Genomic DNA, 27,319 nt, shown 5'->3' with positions numbered 1-27,319 from the left:
CCACTATCAACAAAAAATTCAAAAGAAATTCAAAAAAAGACAAAAAGAACAAGAAAATAGGTATAACAATTATAGAAGGAAAGTCATCAGAGAAAATGGAGAAATGGCAAAACAAGAAGCCACTACATAATGTGGTTGGCAGCCTAGAAGAAAAAGAAGATAGCCTCTTATTTGCGGGTGAAGACTCAGAAAATGGGGAAGTCAAGAATATAGAAGAGGAATTGGGATCTCCACAGTACCAGACAAAAAATCATGTGAAAGAAACCAAAACCACCGACAAAGAGCCAATCTGCAAGTTTACCAAATTTTGGCAGACGCCACCATCTAATTCAGAATCCTCTGATCCTTTTGGCAATAATCATAAGGATAAGAAAAGTGAACAGAGAAAAACAAAAAGATTCACTAACACAAGATTTTCAAGAATTTATGCATAGGGATACAGTATGGGATGAAGACTTGGATAGGCTGAATCTAGATAAAACTAAATCAGACAACTTGGAATCATTGACTAAGGAATTAATCCAAGTATTTAGCTTTGAGAATATTAATAGGAGCAGTGAAGCACAGAAAGAGAATCTGATTTAGAGAGTTTTAAAATTAGGAGGAGACAACTATACCTGTGAAGATCTAAAAAGAGATTTACTAAACATAGAAGGTCATGATACAAACAAGAAAATCTCATAGTCAATCGAAGATGCATCAGTGATAGCACAAGGTCAAGACTTTGAAGGGAATGATCTCAAGAAGCTACCACCAATAGAAGATAGATCAATAAAAAACCAGTTAAGCATTGCAGAAAGCGAAGATAAAGAAGAAAAAGAAGGTATATAATCTGAAATCACCTTAAATGCACAGAAGAATATTGAACAGCTGAGCATCCAAATGAATCAGGAAGGAATATAGTTTCGTAAGTATGGTAAAGTGAAAACTAAAAGAGGAAGGAAATCCCTTAAGGAACTCAGAGAAGCAGATGGGTAGGCTAAAGAGCAGCAAAAGATTAGTCAATTATTTAACACAGGGAAGTGGAAGATCCTTCCCAAGGAAGCATGAAGATCACTACTTGGAATACTAGAGGCTTAAACACCCTTAGCAAGAAACGACTACTAAAACAAAACTTAAAACTATTTGAATTAGAAATTATTCTATTACAAGAAACAAAATTAAATAAGGAAGAAGGTACTAAGCTAGAAAAGAAGATAGGTAGTTGGAATATTAATCTACATGAATCTAGAGGAGCATCGAGAGGTTTAGGCTTCATTTGGAACCCCAAGAAAGTTTCTTTAGATATTTTAAACTCAAATAACAATTGGTTAAGCAGCAGAGTCAAAAGCATCAAAACCAACCTTCAGTTCATTTTAGTTAACATATATGGCCCAATCTATAATACAAATAAAAAAATTGTATGGGACGAAATTAGTTTATTTATCAACAATCATAAAGATGATCTCATCCTTTTAGGCTAAGACTTTAATACTATCTTAAACATAAATGAAAATTTTGGAGGCATCCAACAGTCCTACCAAGCTACTAAAGACTTTAAAAACTGGTGTGATCTTAACAACCTGATAGACATCCCACTTAATAATAGGAAATATACATGGACTAATAAAAGGAAGGATTTCTCTTATATAGCTGAGAAATTGGATAGGTTTTTCCTTAAAGGAGAATTGAGTGAAATTAACACTAATATTCAATCCTCTATTCTTCCAATAGTTGGATCTGACCACTACCCTATTAGAATTAAATTTTCTGAACCTTCTAAACTAGTGAGGAATCCTTTCAAGTGCAAAAAAATGTGGTTTTTAGACTTTTTAGTACACATTAAAGAATAGTGGAATCAAGGTAATTTTAAAGGATCTAAAATGTACATTTTTGTCTCAAAAATGAAAATGCTTAAAGAAAACATACTCAAATGGAACAAAGAACTCTTCAATAACATATTCAAATAAAAATTAGAGATTAAGGAAAGACTAAAGGAACTAAACTTAGAAGTAATCCAGAAGGGTATGAATAATGATAGCTTCTTTCTAGAAAAAGAACTACTCACCAAACAAGAAAACATATTGGCTAAAGAAGAAATCTTTTGGAGACAAAAGTCGAGAAAAATGGCTAGATGGAGACCGGAACACGAAATTCTTCAATAACTCTACCCTCCACAATAGAGCTAAAAGCAAACTAGTTAAAATTAAAGATCCTTTGGGTACTATCATAGAAAATCAGGATAAAATATCCGAGATTTTTGTGAGTCACTTTTAGAACATATCAAAGAACTATGACTGTTCAAATAGGGCAGCTCAGTCAAAAATGCTTGAAGCCATTCCTAAAGTAGTCTCATTAGAAGAAAATAAATCTTTAAACAAACCAATCACCTTGGAAGAAGTCAGATCAGTGTTATTCAATATGAATCCTGACAAATCTCCAAGTCCGGATGGATTCCAGACATGTTTCTATCAAAAATGTTGGGACATTATTGGTATAGATCTTTGGAAGGCTATTGAAGCATCAAGAAATGTTGGCTTGTTGCTATCTAAAATCAATTACACCTTTCTTACTTTGATCCCCAAAAAGGAGGATCTTGAAAATCTCGGGGATTTTTGACATATAGTTTTATGCAACACTATCTATATAATCTTATCAAAAAATTTAGCAAATAGACTTAAATTAATTCTCCCTAAAATTATATCTAAAGAACAAACCAGTTTTGTTCCAAGTAGATCGATTCTAGATGGAATACTTATTATCCAAGAAATAATACATTCAGCTTATAAGAATAAAGGGGCAAGCATGTTCATGAAATTAGATATCCAAAAAGCATATGACATGGTTGATTGGAGGTTCTTATGCTTTTGGTTTTTCACATCAATGGATCAACCTCATATATCAATGTATCTCTACCACAAAAATTTCAATTCTTATTAATGAAACCCCCAAGGGCTTCTTTGAAACATCAAGAGGTATTAGACAAGGAGACCCCCTATCCCCTTTTCTATATATTATCATAGCAGAAGCCTTTGGGAGAGCACTTACCAAGGCTCACAGCAAAGAGAAAATAAAAGGTATAGCGGTAACAAAAAGCATACCCAACATTACCCACCAACAATATGTAGATGACACCATTCTGCCTAGTGAAAGTACAGCAAAAGAGGCTCTAAACATCAGGTCTATCATCCAACAATATATAGCAGCATCGAGTCAAAAAGTAAACGTAGCAAAATCCGAAATCTTTTTTATTAATACTAAACTGGAAATGGAAATGCAGATCTGTCATATCATGGGGTATAATAGGGGTACATTTCCATGTAAATACCTTGGTATCGAGCTAGAAAAAGGCAGTAAATCCAATAAGGCATGGTAAAGTATTCTGGATACATTGGAGGCCAGGATAGGTGGCTAGAAAGATAAATGGCTCACAAAAGCTGGTAAAATCACCAAGATAAGATCAATGTTGTCTGCTATCCCAACTTACCCACTTTCTTGCCTCCCTCTATCCAAACATATCAATAAGAGGCTTGACGCAAAACTTAGAAGCTTCCTCTAGAATGATTGTGAGGATTATAAAAATTTGGCACTCATAAGATGGGAAAACATTTGTAAACCAAAGGACTCTAGAGGACTAGGTATAAAAAACTTATATTGGCAAAATGAAGCATTAGGGGCCAAATTGACATAGCGTCTCTTTGTTGAAAGGGATAACAAATGGGCTAAAATTATGTATAACAAGTACCTTAATGCGGCAAATCCCTTTTCCATTTTCAGGATGAAGACTCTTCCCAAAAGTTCTGAGAGTTGGAATTTTATTGTTAAATGTCGAGCCCTCATTAGTAAATATCTTACTTGGGACACTGGTAAGGGGGATAAAGCCTTATTTTGGGAAGATTCATGGGATGGGCACTCCCCAGTAGACAGCTTGGAAATACCTGTTGATATCAAAAAAAAATTAGTCAATCTATGGGGAAGCAAGGTCAGTTATTATAAAACCAAAAAAAGTTTGAACGGAAACACTAGTTGGGTATGGAAATCTCTAGATAATATAGATGCGGAACCAACAGCCAAAAAGGTATATGAAAAGATAATCCATAATAGGAAATTTAAGCAATTAGAAAGGAACAACGTTCTTATTTGGGCTGCGTCAAAAGATGGCAAGTACAGTGTGAAAAATGGATATAAAGCTCTCATTCACTTCCAAAGATGGGAAGAAGTGGAAATCCCACTTAAACTCTATTGGGATTTGTCATGTCTACCAAAAGCCTGTTTCTTTTTATGGCTGGCATTCCAAAACAGGATCCTTACGGTTGACAGACTCCGCGAACTAGGTTTTGAGGGTCCCTCTAGATGTGAGTTATGCAGACAAAATAACGAAGATACTGATCACATCTTATATAGATGTCCTTACACTCAACACTATTGGGAATGGCTCAGATATATGTTGGGTTGGAACACCCCCGTGCCCAACTCATTTGTTGATTTTCTCAAAAGCTGGCCCGCAAACATTTGTAAAGGTATCTATAGCAAAATTTGGAATATATGCCCATCTATCCTCATGTGAGAGGTTTGGAAAGAAAGGAATAGATGAATATTTCATGGCCAGAATATGCAACCAGATGAGATTGTCAAACAAATTGAAGCAAGTATAGTCGAGACTTTAAACTCTCACCTCAGGAACTCCCAAAAAGAAGGATCATTCTCAATTTGGAATGGATATATTTTAAAAAAATAGTCTAACCTTATTAATCCCCCGCTTACTTATAAAAAGAAGAATAAAGAGGCAAGGGGAAAATGTAGATGGACCCCCCCTCCAATGGGATGGGCTAAGTTAAACTTTGAGGGAGCGTCCAAAGGCGATCTGGGATTAGCAGGCATTGGTTGTATCATTACCAATGAATCAAGTAATTCGATTGCTAAAAGGGCTAAATCCATTTACCCAACAACTAATAATTTGGCTGAGCTAGAAGCCTTGCAAGGTCTTCAGCTCTGCCTAAATTTAGGCTTATCCAAGATCATCATTGAAGGAGACTCTCAAATTGTATTAAATGCAATAAGGAAAAGAGCAACACCCAACTGGGTCTTAAACTCAAAGTTAGAAGAAGTTCTCAATATTCTAGATTGGTTTGCAGATACTCAGATTTGTCATATTTTCCGGGAAGGGAATAGGAAGGCAAACCAGATGGCAAATAAGGGGGTTGATGGTGAAAATTCTCTGGTCATTAATAATTGGTAATTTTATAAGAACCACCAGCCATCATAACATTTATCATTTTTTAACAAAAGCACTCAAATAAACTCTATTAAGTAGTCGGTTATTATTATTAAGATAATATCTTATACTTTCTATAATAGTCAACTACTTGTCTGTAGTCCGTCTTTCAGTCTAGATAGGAATGTTTCCTATCCTGTCTCTTTTTTCTTCAGTCTAGATAGGAATGTTTCCTATCCTGTCTCTAGTTTTGTTTCTAATTCTGTTTTCAGTTTATGTTGTTTCTTTTAGAAACAACGTCCTTGTAATTCTTTATAAGGAACACATTTGTTCCTCTGTTTATCAATTAATCATCCGGAAATCCGTTAATCTGCCAATTCTTCTTGAATCTTGTAACATGGTATCAGAGCGAAGTTTTTTTTTTGAAAATAATAATTTCTTTTCAGAAATTATCGGTAGCTATTTTCGAAATTAAGTATCCGTGATATTTTGCTTCAAACTGGGTTTTTCCATTCGGAAAAATCTCACTGTAAATCGAGAGCAGGGTTTCCGTTTTCTGTGAGAAATTCATAGAACTCCTGGTTTTTGGCTAGGGCTTGTGAGACCAGTAAAGGGTGTTTTTTCTGCAAATCACGGCTCTACATTTTCTCTAGTCGGCTTGTGTTCTGCCTGGTTCGTGGTTCGAATGTGCCAACTTTCGGCTGCAGTCTACAAGGCCTGAAGTCATGCGTTTTTTGGCCGTTTGTAACTGCCGTTTTTCTTGCAGCCGAGCTTTAGCTTTCATGCGCCTGTAACAGCGAAATGGTGTTTTTGCCATGCTTCTCAGCTCCTGTTTTATTTCTGACATTTTTTAAAACAAAACGGCTCTCAATCTGGCCTCTGTGATTTTCCTAAATCTGCGACTGTTTTTGGAAGGTCCTCTATCTTTTTGGCCACTGTTTGCTTCATATTTGGAGTCCTTTTTTTGCATACTCAGTCTATAATCGTGCTTGGGAAGCAGAATCGACCATTTTTATCAAGAAATCTGAAGATTTTTTAAGCATTTTTCAGCCAAGGCCTTTTTTTTCGAAACCCTAATTTTTGGGGTCGGAAAATTCTTTTTGTTTGCAGATTCTTGGTGGGTTTTTCGAGACCTCATCTGGGTCTTCGTCAGAATTTTCTAGGTACCTCATTTTTCGTGCCTCAATTTTCGAGCCGGTGGATTTACATTGCGACTGCAGATTCCTTTTGGGTTTTCTGTCTACTCTTCTGGGCACTTGTCATTTTTTTTTCTAGGTCAGCCTCAACATTGCCTCGAACTTCGTGCAAATGGCATCTTTGACTAATCTGATGTTGGAGGGCAATCTACGATTCAATGGCCACAATTATAATCATTGGAAGCAGCGCATGTTAACCATCTTCGAATATCGTCGTTTGGATGAGCTTGTTCTAGGCACAAAGACTCGTCCGACCTCTGACCAAGCAGAACAGGACAAGTTTGATGATCGCAATCGAGAGGTTGTTATGCTTCTTAAGCTCTCTGTTATCGATGATCAGCTACCACAAATTCCTTCAGGCAAGTCAGCTGCAGAAATCTGGAAATATCTGAAGGAGCTGCATGAAACATCTGACAAAAGTCGGGCATTCTTTCTAAAGAATCAGTTGTTCTCCATTATGATGGATGAACGTATGTCCTTACAAGAGTATCTGACAAAGATTAAGGACATCCGTGATCAGCTCGAAGCTATTGGTCGAAAAATGGAGGAAGAGGATATGGTAGTCATCACTCTGAAAAGTCTACCATCATCCTATGAGCACTTCATAGAAACACTCAACATTACGTCAACTAATGTTGATCTGAAGTTTCCAGAATTATGCACCAAACTTCTGCAGCAGGATCGTTGGAAACAACAGTTTGGCAGCAGTGCTTCTACAGCCTCCTCAGAGCAGGCATTTGCTGCAAAATCCTTTCAACAGAACATCGGCAACCATCAGTCTTCTCAGCCTTTCCAGCATCAACCTTCTGCTCAATCCCTGGATGGCTCTACGAAGCAAAATGTGCAGTGTAATTACTGTCACAAGTTCGGCCATATGAAGTTCGAGTGTCGGAAACATTTGGCTGCCCAAGCAAGGCAAAATGCTTCCCAGCCAACAGCACAAGTTGTCGAGCTTCCTAATCAAGGCAAAGCTGCATTTTTCGCCTTCTGAATCTGTTTCTGTTTTCCATGGGTTTGTTGATTTTCTCCTCAAAAATCATTTCAAGTTGTCTGTAATACGCAAGGTTGCGTGAGATTCTGGGTTTTTTGATTTTCTCCTCAAAAATCATTTCAAGTTGTCTGTAATACGCAAGGTTGTGTGAGATTCTGGGTTTTACCGTTTTTTCCACAAAAACGAAGTTTTGTAAATGCAACCTATTTTGAGTCATAGCACTCTTCTGGCAAAGCTTCTTGGTTTCAACATTCTGTAGATCCAGGGAGGGTCTCAATTATCCCAGAATGTTCCGACATTTGTACGTTGACCATTAAGGGAGGGTATTAAGATAATATCTTATACTTTCTATAATAGTCAACTACTTGTCTGTAGTCCGTCTTTCAGTCTAGATAGGAATGTTTCCTATCCTGTCTCTTTTTTCTTCAGTCTAGATAGGAATGTTTCCTATCCTGTCTCTAGTTTTGTTTCTAATTCTGTTTTCAGTTTACGTTGGTTTTTTTAGAAACAACGTCCTTGTAATTCTTCATAAGGAACACATTTGTTCCTCTGTTTATCAATTAATCATCTGGAAATCCGTTAATCTGCCAATTCTTCTTGAATCTTGTAACAATTATTAGACTATGTTTTAATCCAGTCTTCAAAAATGCATGGTCTCTTACATACTATCCTAAAGTATCCGTTGTGCTAGTGTATATATTTAGAATCTTCATTACCTAACTTCTAACCCACAGTTATATGATTATATCTAAGTATATTCATCGCTTATGTAAGCAGATTTAGGGATAGATGGAAAGCATGTGTGGATTTTTCAAATTGGCAAAATCGTAGAATAGAATATTAAGGATCTTTCTATTTAGATTTCCTTACCGTTGAGAGTATAGTAATGCTAATCATTATAAGTTAAGCCGTTTTACTATCTATCGTATTGTTATCAGCGGATCTAAACCAAATTTTTCTCAGTTAGATCACCTTTGTTTACAATAATGGCGTCATTCTTTCCCCCATCATGAAAGTTATACAGTGACATCAAGTAGATGGCTTCAGCTGATGTCGGCATTATTCTAGGCTCTCCTGGTTCTTTCGCATGCTGAACCCTGCCTTTTTATTCATCTCTTGCCCCGTCTCTTTCATCTTGTGCCTGGTTTTTTTGCAATGGACACCTTTACCTATGTTTTCCACATTTCGGAAGTTTGTACTATGGCTTTCCATGGCAATGTGAAGCCAGAAAGATGGAATCGTGTGTTAAAACTAGTTGACGACATGACAAGAATTGCGGTGAGTCGGGCCATAGAAGGATTTTCAAATACGATTTTACATGGAGAACAAACAGCAATATTATAGGGATTTTCATTGGGTGTTTGGCTAGAGCCAGAGTAGACAATTGGGACATGGTTAGACTTTGTCGAAATGTATTTGACCCTGTCTGGTGTGTGGATTTGGAAGAAGCCATCATGGGTTTAGATGAGAAACTCAGAGTACCCCTCCCTAAAATGTATATGGACCACCCCCCGGGGAGTTTTGATCTGGCCATATTGCCAAGGTGGCCTTCACTAGTTATTCGTGATCTTGCAGCTTTTACTCTGGTTTGGCCAAAGATGGAATTGAGCATTCATTTTCTCCTTAAATGGAGAGGGATAGTGGCAAATGACAGCAAAGTTTGGCTCAAAAACTATCAGGGTTTGTTCAAAGCTTACATCCACTTGAGTGTGGAATTGGAGAATCTAGATGCTTTGGATTTTTGCACCCCACCATTGAAAATTCCAATAAGGAGAAGAGCTCTCTTGAATTTCCACCTCACTTCCAGTCTAAAAGCCCAAACGATATTGTCAAGATTATTATGGTCTTTTGGAAAAAGCAGTTTGAATAAGGGATCTTAGTTTTTGTATCTCTTGCAGTCTGGTTGAGGTTTTCCCTGCTTTGTCCGCGGCCATGTATCTTGGTTCGCGCTTTTGTTGGGCTCATCCTATCTCTTCTTATGGTCGGTAGGCTCTGGTTTCTATAGTTTGCTAGATGGCTTATATTAGGGCCAATAAGGAATATATGCATTGTATCTTTCTGCGGTAGTATAGTTAGGTTAGTATGACATGTTAATTATCAATATTATGTATTAAGCTTAAGTTAGGTAATAGTATACTATAACTGGCAGCTATCTCAGAGGCTGGCTAGTAGGCTAGAATATAATGTAAAACAGCTCTGAGATCTCTTTCCGAATATATGCAATTTCATGATACTAAGATATATAAAATTTACATTAATGTTGAGCTTGATTTGCCCTCTACTTTCTATGTTTGGTTTTTTAAGTATTTGCTATGATATTACTTAAGACGCATCTGTATCTGACTAACAATTTTGGGATTTCTCTTAGCTGTGATAGCTGAAATGTATGGTGAACTCAAAGAAATAATCTCTATTTGAGGTAGGTAGATGAGTTGATCTAGTACTTTACAGAGGCAAGTCCATTAATTATAAGCTACCAGTCTGCTTGAGGCATTACTTAAATAAGTAAGGTTATTATATCTAGAAGAAGTTTTGTTAGTTCTGTTAGCAGTATGGGCAAATTCCTATCCTAACTCATAACAATATCTATATATCAATTCTATATCAATGGTAATCGTATCATATTTGGAGCTTTGTTCCTGAACTCAATTATCCTAGATGTATTCCTTGATAATGGGGTATGTTTTAAGGTGTTATAGAAATGTAACGTGAGGATAAGAAACTAACTGCGATAGCTTCTCCGAGTAGATCGGAAGGTTCCAAAGCATCACAGAAGGGTAATTAGGAAATCATAACAGAGCAACAAGCAAAGACAGCTACAATTAGAACAAACTTTCAAAGTCGAAATTTAATTCTGGTATTATTTAATAAGTAAAGTTAGTAACTTCTTGGCACACATAAAGGTTTCATTAAATTATAGTGACGCTCAGTTTAATTTAGTAAAACTCTCTCTAGTAGAATACAGTGTTATCGTAATGCCTTTTGTGGTGTTTATAAGTTGATGGGTTCTAGTTTATTTAATCAAGTTTATCTTTTTAATTGGTATCTTCCAGTATTCTGTCCTACCTAGATAGCCAAAGCATTTGTATTATATCCTTTCAGGATCCTATGTTATCATATGGTTTATCTAACAATACTAACATCTTCTTTAAGCTAGATAACTGAGTAGCAGGATAGTAAGAGGAAAGCATCTCAACAAAGCAGATAAGTAGAGGCACATATGGAAAGTATTAAAGCTTTAGATAAATTTGATCATCTTTGATACTGGTTTAAACGGAAATAGTGAAAGAAGTAGCAGAGTTTACAAATTCAAAAGAGGAGTCGTATCCTTCTTCATGTAATGATCATAAAACTTTTGTAATCACAACTGGGGTAGCCCCTTTTATATTTGTAATAAAATAAGACTAAGGTCCCGGGCAAGACTGGAAGTTTTCTTCTCCATTCTTTCCTACCAGTGTTCGTTTGAATAGAGTTACTCTATTATATTTACTCTTATTTTAATATAATCAAAGGCTTCGGCTGTTTACCGATCAAAATATATATATATATATATATATATATATATATATATATATACTCTAATTAAGCACATGGTGTCTACAACATCTTTTTACGTGACACACCTATGTAAGCTTATCCTCTCATCATCGCGCTAACTTCTATACTCAATGAAGGATAATCCACTCTTGGTGGACATGTGCTTAGTTGTGAGGCTTATCATTTTGCTAACTCCTAGTCATTCTAGAGGCCTTTATATACAGGCACTTCTAGTGTACTTGTACATCAATTATCTATTATCGAATAATCTGATATCCAAAGAAACAATTATTCATTCTCATATTGTTATTATGATCATACATCATTTGGTCCATATTGTTCTTTGTTCTTGAGCTTCTTGATCTTGGAGTCATTTTTCCCTAAGGCAAATTCTTCATGGTATCATAGCTATACCAAATTCTTACACTCCGAATGTATATATATATATATATAACTTAAGTTTAATCTCATGAGTTGCTATCAAATATTAACATATTCAAGCCGGGTGATTTTTTGTGAATCAAATCAGCGATTTCTCAGCATGAATCGGCTGGAAAATTCAAGCAGCCCAATTGGGCAACTTAAAAACATAAAAAAGTACAACTTTTTTATGATTTTTTTTTCACATTTCTCTTTCTTATAACCTTATAAGGCCTTTTATTTGTTGAGTATGACAAAAAGAGAGGAAAGGTGAGAGATAGACTTGAGCTAGAGCTAGAGCAGATAGACTTGTCTTTTTATTTTGTTTACAAATAGACATACGTTTCATGGATCTTCATCTTACACACATTTACGATTTGATGTCATTGGTTTTATGGATCTTCATCTTACATAAATTTATGATTTGACAACATTTATAATTTTATATATCTATGACATATGATCCTATGTTTTCTATTTACTTCAACTACAAATTACAATTTATATTTTATATATGTGATGGATTTATCATTTATGCTCTTTGTTTATGTATGTTAGCTTCTATTTGATGATGTTATAGTGTTTTTACGTTATATTCAATACAGGGTACATGAAATAACTCTTAAATCATTAAAATCTCTAAATTTCAAGGATTTTTTCGCTTTGCCAATTCATAACAGATTTGTAGCTGATTCTGATCCAATTCACGAGTCAAATCGGCCTTTTCGATTCCGAGCTGATTCACGAGTCAAGTTGGCCTGTCCGATTCTAAGCTGATTTTGAGTTTTGGTTCTTTGGTATATGCTAACCGTTTTCTTTAATAAGATTGACTATTGATTCATTTGTACTTTTGTCTTGAAATTATATATTATATTATGATTTATATATTTTTTGATATTTTGATATTTCTAATCTTCTTATTATTTTTTATTTATTATTATATTCTATTTTAGGAACCTAGCATTTTGTTGTTAGTTTCAAATAGGGGACACGCCCACGAAGCCATGGAGATGGCTGGGAGTCACAGGGATGACCCTTGGAGCTATGAAGATGAGATTTTCAGACTTGCAGGTGCTGCTCACCTTCTAACCAACCACTGTCTTTCATTGGTTTCATCCAGGGTAGATTTGGGCAAGTTTTTTAATACAAATTGGTGCATTGATTAGATCATCGCATTTAAAAGTGTACCAAGCAAAGGGAAAGCCCCTGTCTTCAGTTGTGAGCTCGCTGATTGGTTGCAGATCAATCATAACATTTCATGGTTTGCCCTTGTATCAGAGAGTTGGCAAGTTCTTCTTGGTTTAGGTAATGAGAGTTCACAGTTACAAAATTCATGGATATTTTTTGCAGCCATTTCTGAAGCACCAAAATGTGAAGATCAGGCAGTATCAAGGGGTTCTTTATTACTTTTATGCCATTAGCCAGGCAGTACAGCCTCAAGCCATTATCTACAGCCTCCCAGTTTTGACATCCAGCCTTACCCAGGCCAATTTATATGTTTTTTTGAAGCTTTTTCCTTTTCTGTTGCAAAATCAGTGATTTCCAGAGGTCTGCAGTTGAAAATCAAAGGGTCTAGGGTACTCTCAGGCTGGTAATGACAGCTGCACACCTTCAGCAGGACGTGGGAGCTTAAAAACATTTAGATCTGCAATCAAATTAGAACATATCTGCAGTAGATTGGATCATTCAGCGTTCCTTTCAAGGTAAATTTGAAAATCTTTTTTATCGAGTGATTTTTCAATCTTCCTGGAATTGATTCTAAGCATTAGTGTTTTGGAAATTGAGAGAAATATTGCTGTGATTAATCTTTTGTTTCTGGAGATGTTTTACATTAGTTTGGAAGAGTTTTCAAATCAATGAATGCCTGATTTATATTGCTCAGAAAGTTAGCTGTAGGCCTTTTTCTTCCGGCTGGAAACATACAGTCGAACCTTCTGTTACATGCATTGCTGGAAGACATCATTGATGCTATTGCAGAATATATTGGGGTAAGTTTGTGATTGTTGTAGCTCATGGATGTGCTGCGAAAGATCTGTGGTCGACAGCACAATGTAATGTTCCCGAACGGTTTCGGTAATATTTCCGAAAGTTTGGAAGATGCTCCCAAAAGGTTTTTGCTCTAATACCACTGTAATGTTCTAGAACAGTTTCGGTAACATTCCCGAAAGTTTTGAAGATGCTCTCGAAAGGTTTTTGCTCTGATACCACTGCAATGTTCCGAACGATTTCAGTAATGTTCCCAAAAGTTTTGGAGATGCTCCCAAACGGTTTCGGTAATGTTCTCCAAAGTTTCAAAGATGTTCCGAACGGTTTTGGTAATGTTCCCGAAAGTTTCAGAGATGCTCCCGAAAGGTTTCTGCTCTGATACCATTGTAATGTTATGTTTCTAGAGTTTCCTTATGAAGTGTTGTAGCATGCTCTAGGTAGTCTTGTCATGCGCTTCAGGTAGTCTGGTTGTGTGCTCCAAGTAGTATCCTTTAGTGCTTCGGGTGGCTAGTGCTTCGGGTGGTTCTCCCTTAGTGCTTCGGGTGGCCAGTGCTTCAGGTCAATGCTTTAGGTAGTTCTCCCTTAGTGCTTCGGGTGGCCAATGCTTCAAGTCAGTGCTTCGGTCAGTGCTTCGGGTTAGTGCTTTGGGCCAGTGCTTCAGGTCAATGTTTCGGGTCGCCTGTGCTTCAGGTCAATGCTTCGGGTCAATGCTTCGGTCAGTGCTTCAGGTTAGTGCTTCGGGTCAATGCTTCGAGTGGCCAGTGCTTTAGGTCAGTCCTTAGTAGTGTAGTCGTACGGTAGGGACTATGGGGTCCGTACGGTGAGCAGGTGGAGGCCATACAGTTGGGTATATGGGGGTTGTATGATTGGTTGGGAGGAAGTACAGCTTAGCTTGGAGGTCGTACGATAATTGCGTAGAGTGTTGTGAGAAACAAAGTAGGTATGGAAAGAACGATTTCAAATCTGCACTTTAAACTATTAATTCCAAATTCATCAAACACTACCAAACAATAATAGAGATTCAAACACAAACAACCTTCAATTAATAATTGCCAATAGATGGTGCTCCGACTGGCCAAATCAGAGCGAAGTATTACATGCAATGGAATAGGGTGAGGGTTGAATCCCACTAAAACCAAATAAGCCAAGTAGGGAAAATCTTTCACTTCCAAAATGGCAAACAACAGAGAATCCCAATGGGAATTCGTAGTACAAAATAAATAATCAGAATGTTTATCTATGACTAGCTACAAACCGTACTTAAATACTCGTTGGGGAAAACCTTTCCGAGGGTGTACAAAGATAGCCGACGGCAACACTTACCAACGAAAACTAAAATAAAAATAGGTCCGAGATATATTAAATCAATCGGAACCACAAATACAAATATTAACTTGGGCCCATATTAATTAATTAAAGTAACTAATTAAAGGTCCTTTTATTATATTATTTAATTTCTGGGACCAGTTAATTAATTATTTAAATTTAATTATTACATTCAAATTTGGGGACATGACACACAAAGCATTGCAAGAAGTATCGACACCCAAGGCTTCATGGTTTCAGACTTATCAGAAAAGGAGGCTACAATTCAAGGGTATGTTTGTATGTTCAGTTTATATGAAATACTTCATTGAAAGATCAATACTTATGTACTGTGTAAGAACTTGTCAGATTGGGATTAAATAAGATTGCTATTTGGTTTGTGAGATTCATTATGAAGCTGGACATATTAGTAGTTCAGAACTTCAGTCATTAGTTGTTTACTTTGTTGAATGTATTTCATTGTTATAAACTATCAATCATCCTCTTAGTGAACAAACAAACAAAAATCAGACCAAGGGAACCTACTACATCCATTGATATATTCTGTATAATAGGCCAAAAAACTCAGCCAAATGCGAGCTCTGTCAGCATTTCTTTAGCCTATGCAAGTAACACTTCAAGCACAATAACATATATGCAACCCGGCATTCAAAATAGTCCAATTTATTCTTCAGCGGGTGATATGTTAGCTTGGCTTACACAGATAAGAAACCATATAATACAATAACAGCCATAAATATTAAATATCTATAGCCAGATTCTTTTGAAGCAACAAGATGAAGAAATCCGAATCATTGAATCATCTCTCTCAGATTGGATTTGCATGCACTAAATACTGAAAGCATTTAGAAAGAAAAGAATCTAGAAATCAAAAAGTACTTTATCATCAGCTTCACATGACATCAATGAAACAAAGATCCTAAAATAGAAAAGCATCATTAGGCTTTTAAAATCACAATCCTCAGCAGTAAATCATTCCACTATAATTTGCAAATAATGCATAATACATACTTCCAGCACATCACTCAAGACAGCATGACAAAATTCTCTTGGAGGTCCACACTCGCATAATTTGAACCCAAGCAACCTGTAATTCATGTACTGCAAATGGATTCATTACAACTATCTACTAAAAATATCTTCAGTTCTCTCTCAAAATTTTCAGCTAACTGCTTAACCATGCGTTGCCTTTTCTACAGAAGAAATCAAGAGAAATTAGCAGACTCAAGGTCTTACCTGGGCCATTGAAAGGTCCACAGCATTTTCTACAAGCTTAAGCAGCACCATGGCATGATTACTAACAACTGGTGCAGGTAGCTGCTTCAGCAAATAATGAACCCCGACAGAAAGAAGATGAATGTTTTGAGTTTGATTGAAATCATTTTTCTGAATACCAAAACATCTAAGAAGATGAATTGTCTTCTCCTGAACCAAAGAACACAGATAACTTAGAAGAAATTGTTTCCATGACCCTATCTACACAAAAGTTCAATACCATTGAGATTTCTTCCACATTCATATCCATACTAAAGTTCATTTTGTTTCAGTTCAACTAAAGAATCATGCATCAGTCATTCAAAATGGAAGATATTTAATATTTTGATGATCTAAAATTATAGGATATGATCCATTGCACATTGTCAAACTTAGGAGATACTGCATCACTATTGAATTGCAATGCAGAGCAACAAGAGGGATAAAAATTGGAGAAAGAATTGTTGGGTGGATTCCATTTGAAAAGGATATACTCGAGTCAAAACCCTCTGATGATAAAAAAGATACTAAGCAAGTATGCATTATGCAAACAGTACAATGATTAAAAAATAAAATGAAGTTAAAGTGTGGTTCAAGCAAACAAACAACACTCATTTTTTTCTGGTTGTCTAACAAGAGAAAAGAAAATTGACTGACCCTTGGGCGGTTGCTGGAGTTGGCCTCTTGCTTAAAAATGTAACAAGTTCAATCTGTTGAATTGTCAAAACAGTATCAATTTGGATAAGATTGACAATCTACCAAAGGAATATTGGGATGTATACAAGAATAGATCTCTAATTTAATGAGAAAATTCCAACGTGTGGATGCTTCAAAATTAAAAGGAGATTCTAGTGTATATGTTTCAATCTGAATGAAAGAAGATATCTTGACATTTGTACAAAAGTTCATTCTACTAGGCATCACGACCATGACAAGACACAAACAACTAATCAAAAGGGGTCAATCTCATGTGCCATAATTCAAATTAAGAAGTTTCACCCACTTATCAGGTCCCTAAAGGTAGGCAAAGGTGCTCCAAATGAACACAATAATCAGATAATTACAAATACAGAAGACAATTTGTAGATCGAGTCAAATATAGACGTAGTGATCTTTATGTTACACCCAAAGCAAAGAAGAAAACTGATTACTATAGATATTCACACAATCTCCCAACAAGAAACTTAAACAGCCAAGGCCCATTGTGCAAGTCAAGTCACTAAAGAAAGACAAAGGAGAAAGTAAAAATCAAGGAGATCAAATTAGATCACAGTCTACATTAAATTTCATTATTTACAGAACAAACAAGTGGGGGAAGCGGCCCCCATTGTCACAAAGTGTATTTTTCACATGGAATGTTACTGGTGTAAAGTTGAATGATTGTTCATTGGTGGAGACTAACTAAACTTATAATTTGTCTATGTATATATCTTGAGCAATCTTCAATTCAATTCTTATATATATATTTCTCGACCTGAGATAAATATCCTTATATGATAAGAACAGATTTTCCTTATGTCTTTGTACTGATTCAGTTTTATATATAATATGCAGATCTGAGTTAGACTGAGATGTAATGCCTTTGTTATTGATTATTCCCAAAATTCATAATTGCATATAATATATATATGTGCATTGAGATATGTTTACACAAGGGTATGACCCTACATAACCATACCCCAATGCATAACTAAAATCCTCAATAAGCACCAATCAATGCCACCAAATCATTTAATATAAATCACAGCCTTAACTAAGACTTGTGAGGGATCATAATATCTATTTATACTTATTGCCTGATACTCATATCATCCGATATACTTTGATTCGGTCGTTCAAGATTATAAGGTTATGATATATATATGAATAATCAGATTTAATATAAATCATATATATTTTATTGCTTCAATTACCATGAAGCAAATATTCATAACACTACTTCTTTAGCAAGGAGGGAATTGAAGGAATTATAACACAAGGTTATACACCACTTACAATGCGGTCAATCAAATTATGGTATCTGACAAAATCCGGCCCAAAGAACCATAACAATAGATTTTCATGGTATCCGGCAAAATCTGGCCAGAAGAACCATGATGGTTATCAATGTGTCTGACAAAATCCTGCCGGAAGAACAATGATAACACTTCAAAACTTTTGGTGTTAGAAGATAGATCAACTGTAAATAAGGTCATCACCTTACAATAGTGATCTTACACATAAGAAAGATCATCACCTTTCATAACACAAGTTTGCAAACAATCTAATTTTAATTATTCATGAACATATTTATTTACAAATGTATTCACAAATTTGTCATACCATGTTTACCTCTGAAGTACTCTATTTTCAACTTTGCAAGAGGCTTGGTGATAATGTCAGCGTTTTGCTCATTAGTACTGATACAAATCAGTTTGATAATATTTCTATCAACCATGCCTCTTATGTAATGGTAAGGAGTCTCGATGTGCTTCGATTGATTGTGGAAAACAGGATTTGCAGAAAGTTTGATGCAGCTCTAGTTATCACAATGAATCACTATTGGACTTAGTTGTTTTCCAAAGAGTCCTAATAATAGCTTTCAAAACCATCCTGCTTCGCATGCTCCCATGGAGGCTGCCATATACTCAGTTTCGATGGAACTCAAGGAAATTGTTGGTTGTTTTCTACTGAACTAGGATATCAATTGCTGAAGCAAAACCCTATAGTACTCTTGCAGTTTACGAAACAACCAGCCCAATTAGAGTCAGTATATCCTTCAAGTTTAATCTCAACATTTTTGTACTTCAAACCAAGACCAATAGTGCCACGTAGATATCTCGAGATATGTTTAGCAGCCATCAAATGAATCTTCTTTGGTTCACACATTAAATGACTTAAAACATTTGTGGCATAGTAGATATCAGATCTAGTATTTACTAGATACATAAGTGATCCAATGATCTGTCTATAAAGAGTGGGCTCAATACACTCTAAATTCACAGCTTCTTTTAGTTTGTGTAGATTAGTTTCCATCGGAATTGTTAGAGGTTTGTTGTCCATCATTCCAAATCTAGTCAAGATGTCCTGAGCGTACTTCACTTGATTTAGAAAAATATGATCTTTGTTTTGCCAGACCTCTAGGCCCAAAAAATAGTGTAGTAGACCTAGATCCTTCATTTCAAATTCAGCTATAAGATCTTGTTTGCATCTTTCAATAAGTGATCATTGCCTGCTATCAATAGATCATCAACATATAAAACAAGTATTAAGATGTCATCATTAGAAATTTTGAGCTAAATGTTAGGATCAGCTTCATTCTTTGAGTATCCTAATTTGGTGACGTAGCTATCTATCCTTTCATACCAAGCTCAAGGAGGTTGATTGAGGCCACAGAGAGCTTTCTTGAGATTACATACGTATAGATCCTTATCTTTTATAGCAAAACCTTCAGGTTGTTCAATATATACTTCTTCATTAATGACACCATTCAGGTATGCGGTCTTGACATCTATTTGATGTATCCTCCATCCTTTGGATGTTGCAATTGCAATAATTGTTCTCACCAAAGTGTATTGAGCAATTGGAGCAAAAGTTTCCTCATAATCAATACCTTCCTTATGAGAAAAACCTCGAGCAACAAACCTTGCTTTATGTTTTTCAATATTACCATCTAAAGCATATTTGATTTTGCATAACCATTTGATGAAACAACTTATTTGTCTTTTGGTCTAGGTACAATATCCCAAACATCATTTTGTAATATGGATTGATACTCTTCAACCATAGCATCTTTCCAAGCTTGACAAGTTAGGGCTTCTTCAACAATTGACGGTTCAGATTTAGTAAGCTTAGTTACTAGCACAATGTAACAAGATTTGTTTCTGGTTTTCTTGCTTTCCCTAGAAATTTCATCTGACTCAACATCATTTTCTTCAATCATTTTCCTTGCCCATAATGGCCTTTTCTTGATATTGTTGATGTCTCTATTTTCTATATTTGGCAATGGTTCATTCTCTTCTAATATGTTCTCCCTCTGAATTTAGGTTTGTAGATTTTCATCTAAGTATATGATGGGCTCATCTTTTATACTTGTAGATAGTTTTGAAGTAGTGTTTTCTTCAAATATGACATCTCTGCTCACTTAACTGATCTTTGTCCAAGTAAATAGACTCTATACCCTTTGGAGTTCTCACTATACCCAACAAATATTCCTTTCTTCCCAGATGGTTCCAACTTGGTTCTTTTCTCTTTAAGTATGTGAATGTAAACAAGGCAACCAAATATTCTAAGATGACTTAAGTCAGGTTTAATTCCTGTAGAGACTTCTTTAGGAGTGATGTTTTCGAGTATTGAATGTGGACATCTATTTTGAATGTTTACAGCTATATTGGTGCCCTCCGCCCAAAATAAGAAATGTAAATTTTGATTATGAAACATGGCTTTAGCTGCTTCAACAATGGTTCTATTTTTTCTTTATGCTACCCCATTTTATTGAGGATTATAAGGTACTATGTACCCCCTCTTAATCCCAACAGAGGTACAAAAAACTTTAAAATTTTCAGAGGTATATTTTCCTCCATTGTCTAATCTTGGAGTTTTAATTCTTTTTGATTTTTGATTTTCCACAATTTCTTTAAACTCTTTAAATTTTGATAGGACCTCATTTGATTCTTTGACTTTAAGGAAATAGATCCAGGTTTTCCTAGAGAAATCATCAATGAATATTATGTAGTTAGAGAATCCTCCTAGGGAAAGTGTTGGCATAGGTCCACATAAATCAGAGTAAACTAATTCCAGAACTAATTTAGACTTGTGTTCACTAGGAGGAAAAGGTCTTTTTATATTCTTTCCTAGAGCACATCCTTTAGAAGTGCCTATATGTTTTGAATTTAAGCTAGGTGTTCTAGTGGTGATTTTTTCTACATTTCGAAATGAACTGAAACCAATATGTCCAAGCCTTCTATGCCATACTTCATTAGAATTTGTCACTTCGTGACTTAGAGCTTGCTTTTGAATGTTGCATAGTTTATATAGGATCCGATATCTAGTCCCTATGGTGATAGCATTCTTGAGATTAGTGTTTTTAGGCCAGTGCAATACTTTGTCATCATTGAAGGTGACTTGAAACCCTTCATCAACAAGTCCAAAGATTGATACTAGATTTCTTTTCATGCCCGGTACGAAAAGGACATCTTTCAATTTTAGTGTAACCCCGATTCTTAGTTATATAGAACAGGTCCCAATTCCTTTTACTAGATATGTGGAGTTGTCTCCAATGGTGACTCCTTCAATGAGATAATTTCTAGAAGTTTCAAACTTATCTCTGAATCCTGTTATATGTCAAGAAGCACCACTATCTATTATCCACACATTTTCGTTAGATTTCATCTCACTTGATAGAGTAGAATAGAATAACAGATTTTCATTCCTTTTTGTTTTGATTACGTAAAAATAGGTTTTAAAGGACCCGAAACCTTTTAAAAAGTATCAAAGAGTAACTAACTAAAGAGTTCAAAAAATAAAAGTCCTCCGTAAACAAAAAAACTAATATAGAAACATGAGGCCAAGTACAGCTATGCATAAAAAGACAGCAAAAGGAAAGCAAAAGGATAGCACCTGGACAGCTACAAAGTTTTCAACAGGTCCACTACTTGATCTGCCAAAATGTTCATATTTTTTGCAGTGGTTTTCATTTCCTACAGCTTTTTTGCTCCCCCACCTACATTCTTCTTGGAGTTGGCCCTGGTGCACTTGCTCGGCCCCTGATCCTCATTTACAACAGAGGAGTCAAGTCCTCTAGCCTGATCCATCTTATTCAGCAATTTATTGAGATTATCAGCCATAGTTTTTAGCATGTTACAATTTTTACCACCCAAATTCTTGATCGTTTTCTCCATATTGCTCACTTTGGCTTCCAGGCTTTCCATCCTTTTTTGGATATCTTTATTAAACTGTTCCAAATTCCTATTTTTGGTTTCAATTAATGGCACCCTTTTCATTAAGTTTTTAACCTCCTCTGCATTACCAATGACTTTTGAAAGCCTATCAATATGTTGGCCCAACGTACGCTTGTCGTCTTATTGACCTGCTCAAAATCCTTTAAGATCACTTGCATTTTTTGTTTAAGGACCCCAATCTCCTTCAAAATTAACCCTGGATTACCCATGATTCCCTTTCGGAATCCCTTCTCAACCTCCTCCCTGTTATAGTGTTCCTCGTCTCCTAGTCTATTGATGCCTAAATCCACCTCTTTTGGGACACTGTCCTCACCCTCATGCTGAATCGACACCGGTTTTCTTTTTCTTTCCATCCTTTGAATTAACAGTTCATCATCAGAGGGAACCAAGACCCTCTCCACATTCAAACCCTTATCACCCGAGCCCTTCCCTATAATTCCTTTCTTCTGAGAACCCTTTTTCAGTTCCTCCTTGTAGTCATTGTCCTAATCCAACTCACTCCCCTTTCCTTTCTTTTTCTTCTTGGAACTGCTACCAAAATCCCCTTTCATACTCTGCTTAACATCCACCTCACCCCTTTATCCTCAGTGTCCTTATCCAGGTCCTTCTTCGAATCACTTCCCTCGATCTCATAATCAATCGCTTTATTACTCTACCTAGGCCTATCCACCTTTTTGGACTTTAGAAGGTTCATAATGAGAACCATTAACCCCTCATGGCAGACATGATCACCATCTGGGTCATTTTGGAAAGCCATAATGGAATTACCCAAAGATTGTCTAGGATAAAAAGGAAGATTTATCCTAATCCCATGCCTAAAATGATTGACTAACATGAAATGGTGGCCATAAGTTTTTGTGAACCGGCCATCCAAAGTGAGAAATTCAATAATCACAAACACCACAAATCATCATGAGCGCGAAATGGAAGCTGGGTTAAAGTAGGAATCACCTATTTTAACCAGTTTGTTGCTTCTTTGGCAGAATCCGCAAACTCGTCGACCGCCCTATCAAACAGCTTTCTATCCAAATAAAAATTGATGCGCTCCATCTCCAGACCCGTAGCTTCGGCTATGATTTCTTCAGTCACCTCCATTCTTTGATTTCCCACTAAAACCATCCCATCTCTCCAAGTCTTAATGAACTGTTGAGTTATTGCAAGGTTGTTTCCTTTTAACTTCTCCATATAACCCGTAAAGTTTCCTTGCTCAAGAATTTCCCAAATATCTTTCTTATTCCTCCATACTTTACAGCTAGTTGGGTCAATTCTTTTGCATTTTCCTCCCATCTTCCTATTTCGAAGATGAAAATCATGTCTTCTCCAAAAAACCCTCTGCAACTAAATGCGGAAATCAATTTCACAGCCAAAACACACAGTGGCAAATAAGCCCCACAATCCATGTGGAATTAAGTGAAAGAACTATGTCCTTCTCATAAAAGCCCACCGCATCCCAAATCTGTCAAAAAAATAATTAAATTTTTCTGACATGGTAATCATTAATGGACCACTTTTGCTTACTTCGAACTTTGTCATGTTCAATCAGTAAGCACCCCTCTATGGGTATTGTATCATTATTGTTCCATATTACCTTTTCCTCAATCTTACAAGCCACATTGGCAGCCCAGTCAACAACTTGATTGGTTTCTCTAAAATTATGAGTAACAATACAATTTTCAAAAGAGTTGATAAGATCTTTGCCTTGACAAATAATATTATTAATAGTCCAGGAAGACTTGGTAACTCCATTAAGGCAATTGATAATATTAAGGGAATCCCCCTCAAGCCATATATTATTCAAATTCAAACTCTTTACATAGATGAGACCATAAAGGGCCACATTAGCCTCAGCCACATGATTAGTTTGAATACCAATAGGGATGGCCATACCCCCCATTCTATCTCCATTCTCATTCCTAATAATGACTCCACAACCCGCAATTCCTAGGTTGCCATTTGAGGCCCCACCAAAATTTATCTTATATGAATCCATCAAGGGACAATCCCATCTAGCTAGATCCCTAAGGTTGGGACCAATTTGTGTCAAGCTGATATCCTTCAGATTCCAATTCTGAATCACCAAATCTTCCCATTCATTCTAAGATTGTTGACCTTTTCCACTGGATCTGACATTTTCAATCACCAAATTCTTAATCTTACAGAAAACTTGATCAAGATTTGATTCGATTCCCCTAAACACCCTATCATTTTGTTCCTTCCAAACACCACAACAAAGGAACAGGAGAATAAAATCCCACAATCGCAAAACTAAGGCATTATTACAAGGTGGCTTCCATCAATTGAAAAAGTGTTGAATGGTGTCAAGGAAAACCCAAGCAATATTCAGCAGACCACATACCCTATCCCACACCATTTTAGTATAGGAGTAGTGCAAGGTCATATGGTTGACCAACTCAACATCATTTTTACAAAGGTAACATCTATTAACAATATTGAAACCTCTCTTCAATAAGTTATCCGAAGTCAAAAAAATTTCCTGCAAGATTATCCAAAAAAAAATATGTTAATTTTGGGAGTCATACCTTTAAACCACGCTTTAGCTCAACAAGGCTCTGGATGCTGTTCAAAATCATTAGCATACACTGAAGACACAGAGAAGAGACCATTAGGATTGAATTTCCAAATCAGTGCATCTTCCTCATGGCTTAAGAAGACTACATTCAGAATCTTATTGAGTTCATTCAAGTTTGTGTCCACCCTTTTGAGGTCCAGCCATTTATTCCCCTCCCAATAATCCTCAACAAAAGTCCTGAAGAGATGCTTACATTGCTCCATATAAGCATTCCACCTTTGATCAATACTAAGAGGATGATCAAGAACCCAGATATCATCCCAAAAAAGAACAGTCCTCCCATTTCCCACCTTCCATCTAACCCCTTTCTTAATAATATGTTTATGTTTTTTGGGCATTTTTTCAAATCAAAGAACCTCCTTGAACTGACTCATTATTGAGAAAGTGATTAAGATCTTGGTTATCCCTATTATACTTATCATTCCAGATTTCACGCCATTCTCCTTCTTCTTGGTGCCACCTCCATAACAATTTGGCAAGCAAAGCGTCATGCGTAGTAGTAACTCTTCTCAGACCAAGGCCACCTTTATTATAAGGCATGAAAACTTTCTCCCAAGCAATCAGAGGCAGTCTTTTCTTTTTTTCCGTACACATCCATAAAAAAAGCTTCTGAATTTTTTCAATAGCCAATGCAAACTTTCTAGGGATCTTAAAAATACTCTGAGCATATAGTGAAACATTCTATAAAATGGATTTGAGAACAATAATCTTACCAGCCTGACTAAGGAGGGAGCCTTTCCAACCTGCTAACTTCGAGTGAATTTTGTCAATCGGCGAACTCCAAAAGGTCTCAGGTGGGTCCAAACAAAGAGGTAACCCTAGATAAGAACCGGTAAGGAACCTATCTTGCATCCAACAATCCTTTTAATTTTATTCTGTCTCTTCTCATTCACATTGACAAAAGAAAATCACACTTTTGCTCCAATTTACTATGAGATTAGAGGGAGATTCTTTTGTCTGTTTAGGGAGTGCTTTTCTCTCCATGACTTTTTCAGCTATTATGATCAAAGATGTCTTGCACTTTATCTTCATGAGGCCACCATGCTCCGTGATAGCACGATCCAAACATTGCATCCCCACCGGCACTCATCTACTCAGCTCATTACTGCCTTCTTTACACCATTATCCCCTTTGCGTGGTGTGAAAAGGTCTTCTAGCTCTATTCGGTCTAATGGGCTTTCTAGATGTGTCAGATCCCGTTCTAACTACTTGTACTAGCGACGCTCCTCTGGGAAAGGCTAGAGACAGGGCAGTTCCTCTACACATCAGCATTTCTATCATTCAGTGACAGATTTCTTCTTGCCCATGAAAGACTCCGCTTTCCCTGTCTCTGTTCTTTATTGTTATTACTTTGACTGTATTCATTTTTGTTCAGACGCCTTTGTGTGCCCCTGCTGGTGTTTGCTTCACTATTGTAATCCTTTCAGTCCCATAGACCTCATTTTGGTCTTTTGTTGGACATTAATATCATTATCTTATCTTATCCAATTAATAATTTGACCCGAAGCTTGCCCATAATCCTCCAATGCCCTCTTTAAATTTCTAGCATTTCTAACTGAGGCTTCTCCCATAATTATAGAATCATCCACAAATTTCTGATGCGAACAAATCAACTCTTTGGAAGAGGGTTTAAGACCAACAAAATCCCCCACACTCACCAATTTCTCCACAAATCTACCCAAACATTCAGCCATCAAAATAAAGAGCATAGGTAAAAGTGATCCCCCTGCCTTAAACCACGTGAAGCTTGGAAAAAGGGGGTAGGTGAACCATTAACAAGAACCAAGAAAGTAGCCGAAGAGACCAGCATAATGACCAGATCCCTAAATCTCTTATTAAACCCAAAAGCTTCGAGACCTCTTAGAAGAAAAGCCCAATCCACTCTATCATAAGCTTTAGATAGATCTAACTTAAGATGGAACCCCTCTTTCTTGGAAGCATTGAGAGAGTGAATATTTTCATGCACCGAAATAATCGAATCCAAAATCTGCCTCCTCGGAACAAAACCATTCTGCTGCGTAGAGATCAAACTAGGGAGAAGGGACAAAATTCTAAGAGTAAGCACTTTAGAAAAAAAATTTATAGAAAGAATCACAAAGACTGATTGACCAAAACTAATCCAAACTATCAGCACCTGACTTCATGGGAATAAGTGCAAGGAAAGTACCATTCAACTCTTTGAGCATTTTCCTAGAGCCAAAGAACTCCTTAACCCCATTACAAACATCATCACTGATGATACTCCAGTACTTATGAACAAACAGGAAAGGAAACCCATCTGGCCCTGGAGCCTTATCTCCATCAAAGGAGAAAACAACCTTTGATATTTCTTCATAAGACGGAATACAAGTTAGGAATATGTTCTGCTCCTCTGAGATACAGTTTGGAATACAGTCCAAAAACATATTCTGCTTATCCTTGTCCAAGTTGGGATCACCTTGAAGTAGATTGCTGAAAAAATTCATGGTTTCTCTTTTGATAATCTCCTCATCCTCTGTAGGCTCGCCAATAGTATTGAGTCTAAAAATTCTATTAACCATCCTATGCTTCAAAGTGGTCATGTGAAAGTACTTAGTATTTTGGTCTCCTTCAAAAAAAAATTTCTAGATCTCTACCTCTAGAATATCTCCTCCTTAGTAATAATGTCTTGAATCTCAATCAATTTCTCACTTTCTTCCTCCTTAGAAACATTCTCATAACCATCAGCCTGAATACTGTCTTGAATATCTTTAAGTTAATCTAAGATCTTCTTTTTATTCTCAAAAATGTTCCCAAAAGTAACCTTATTCCAAATTTTGATTTTTTTTAATGTTTTTCAGCTTAGCAGCAACTTTGAACATAGCAGTGCCCTCCACACGAATGTTCCACCATTCCTTGATAAGATTT

The 27,319-nt window shown here is 36.3% G+C and overlaps 1 protein-coding gene across 1 annotated transcript in view; it reads right to left on the bottom strand.

The window, feature by feature from the left end:
* The window catches only part of LOC149552483 (uncharacterized), a 395,852-nt gene that overhangs the window by 223,316 nt on the left and 145,217 nt on the right, over window positions 1–27,319 (bottom strand). The window contains exons 9-10 of the mRNA XM_089788064.1: window positions 15,887–16,075; window positions 15,662–15,751 (exon numbers count right to left, since the gene is read on the bottom strand). Coding sequence (XP_089644190.1) covers window positions 15,662–15,751; window positions 15,887–16,075 — 279 coding nt within the window. The remainder of the gene's footprint in view (window positions 1–15,661; window positions 15,752–15,886; window positions 16,076–27,319) is intronic.

The sequence above is a fragment of the Cupressus sempervirens genome, chromosome 6 (assembly GCF_028749045.1).
Source record: "Cupressus sempervirens isolate cs-2001-9-10 chromosome 6, ASM2874904v1, whole genome shotgun sequence".
NCBI lineage: Eukaryota > Viridiplantae > Streptophyta > Pinopsida > Cupressales > Cupressaceae > Cupressus > Cupressus sempervirens.
Note: the sequence above shows the minus strand (reverse complement) of the source record. Positions and strands in the feature narration are given on the sequence as shown.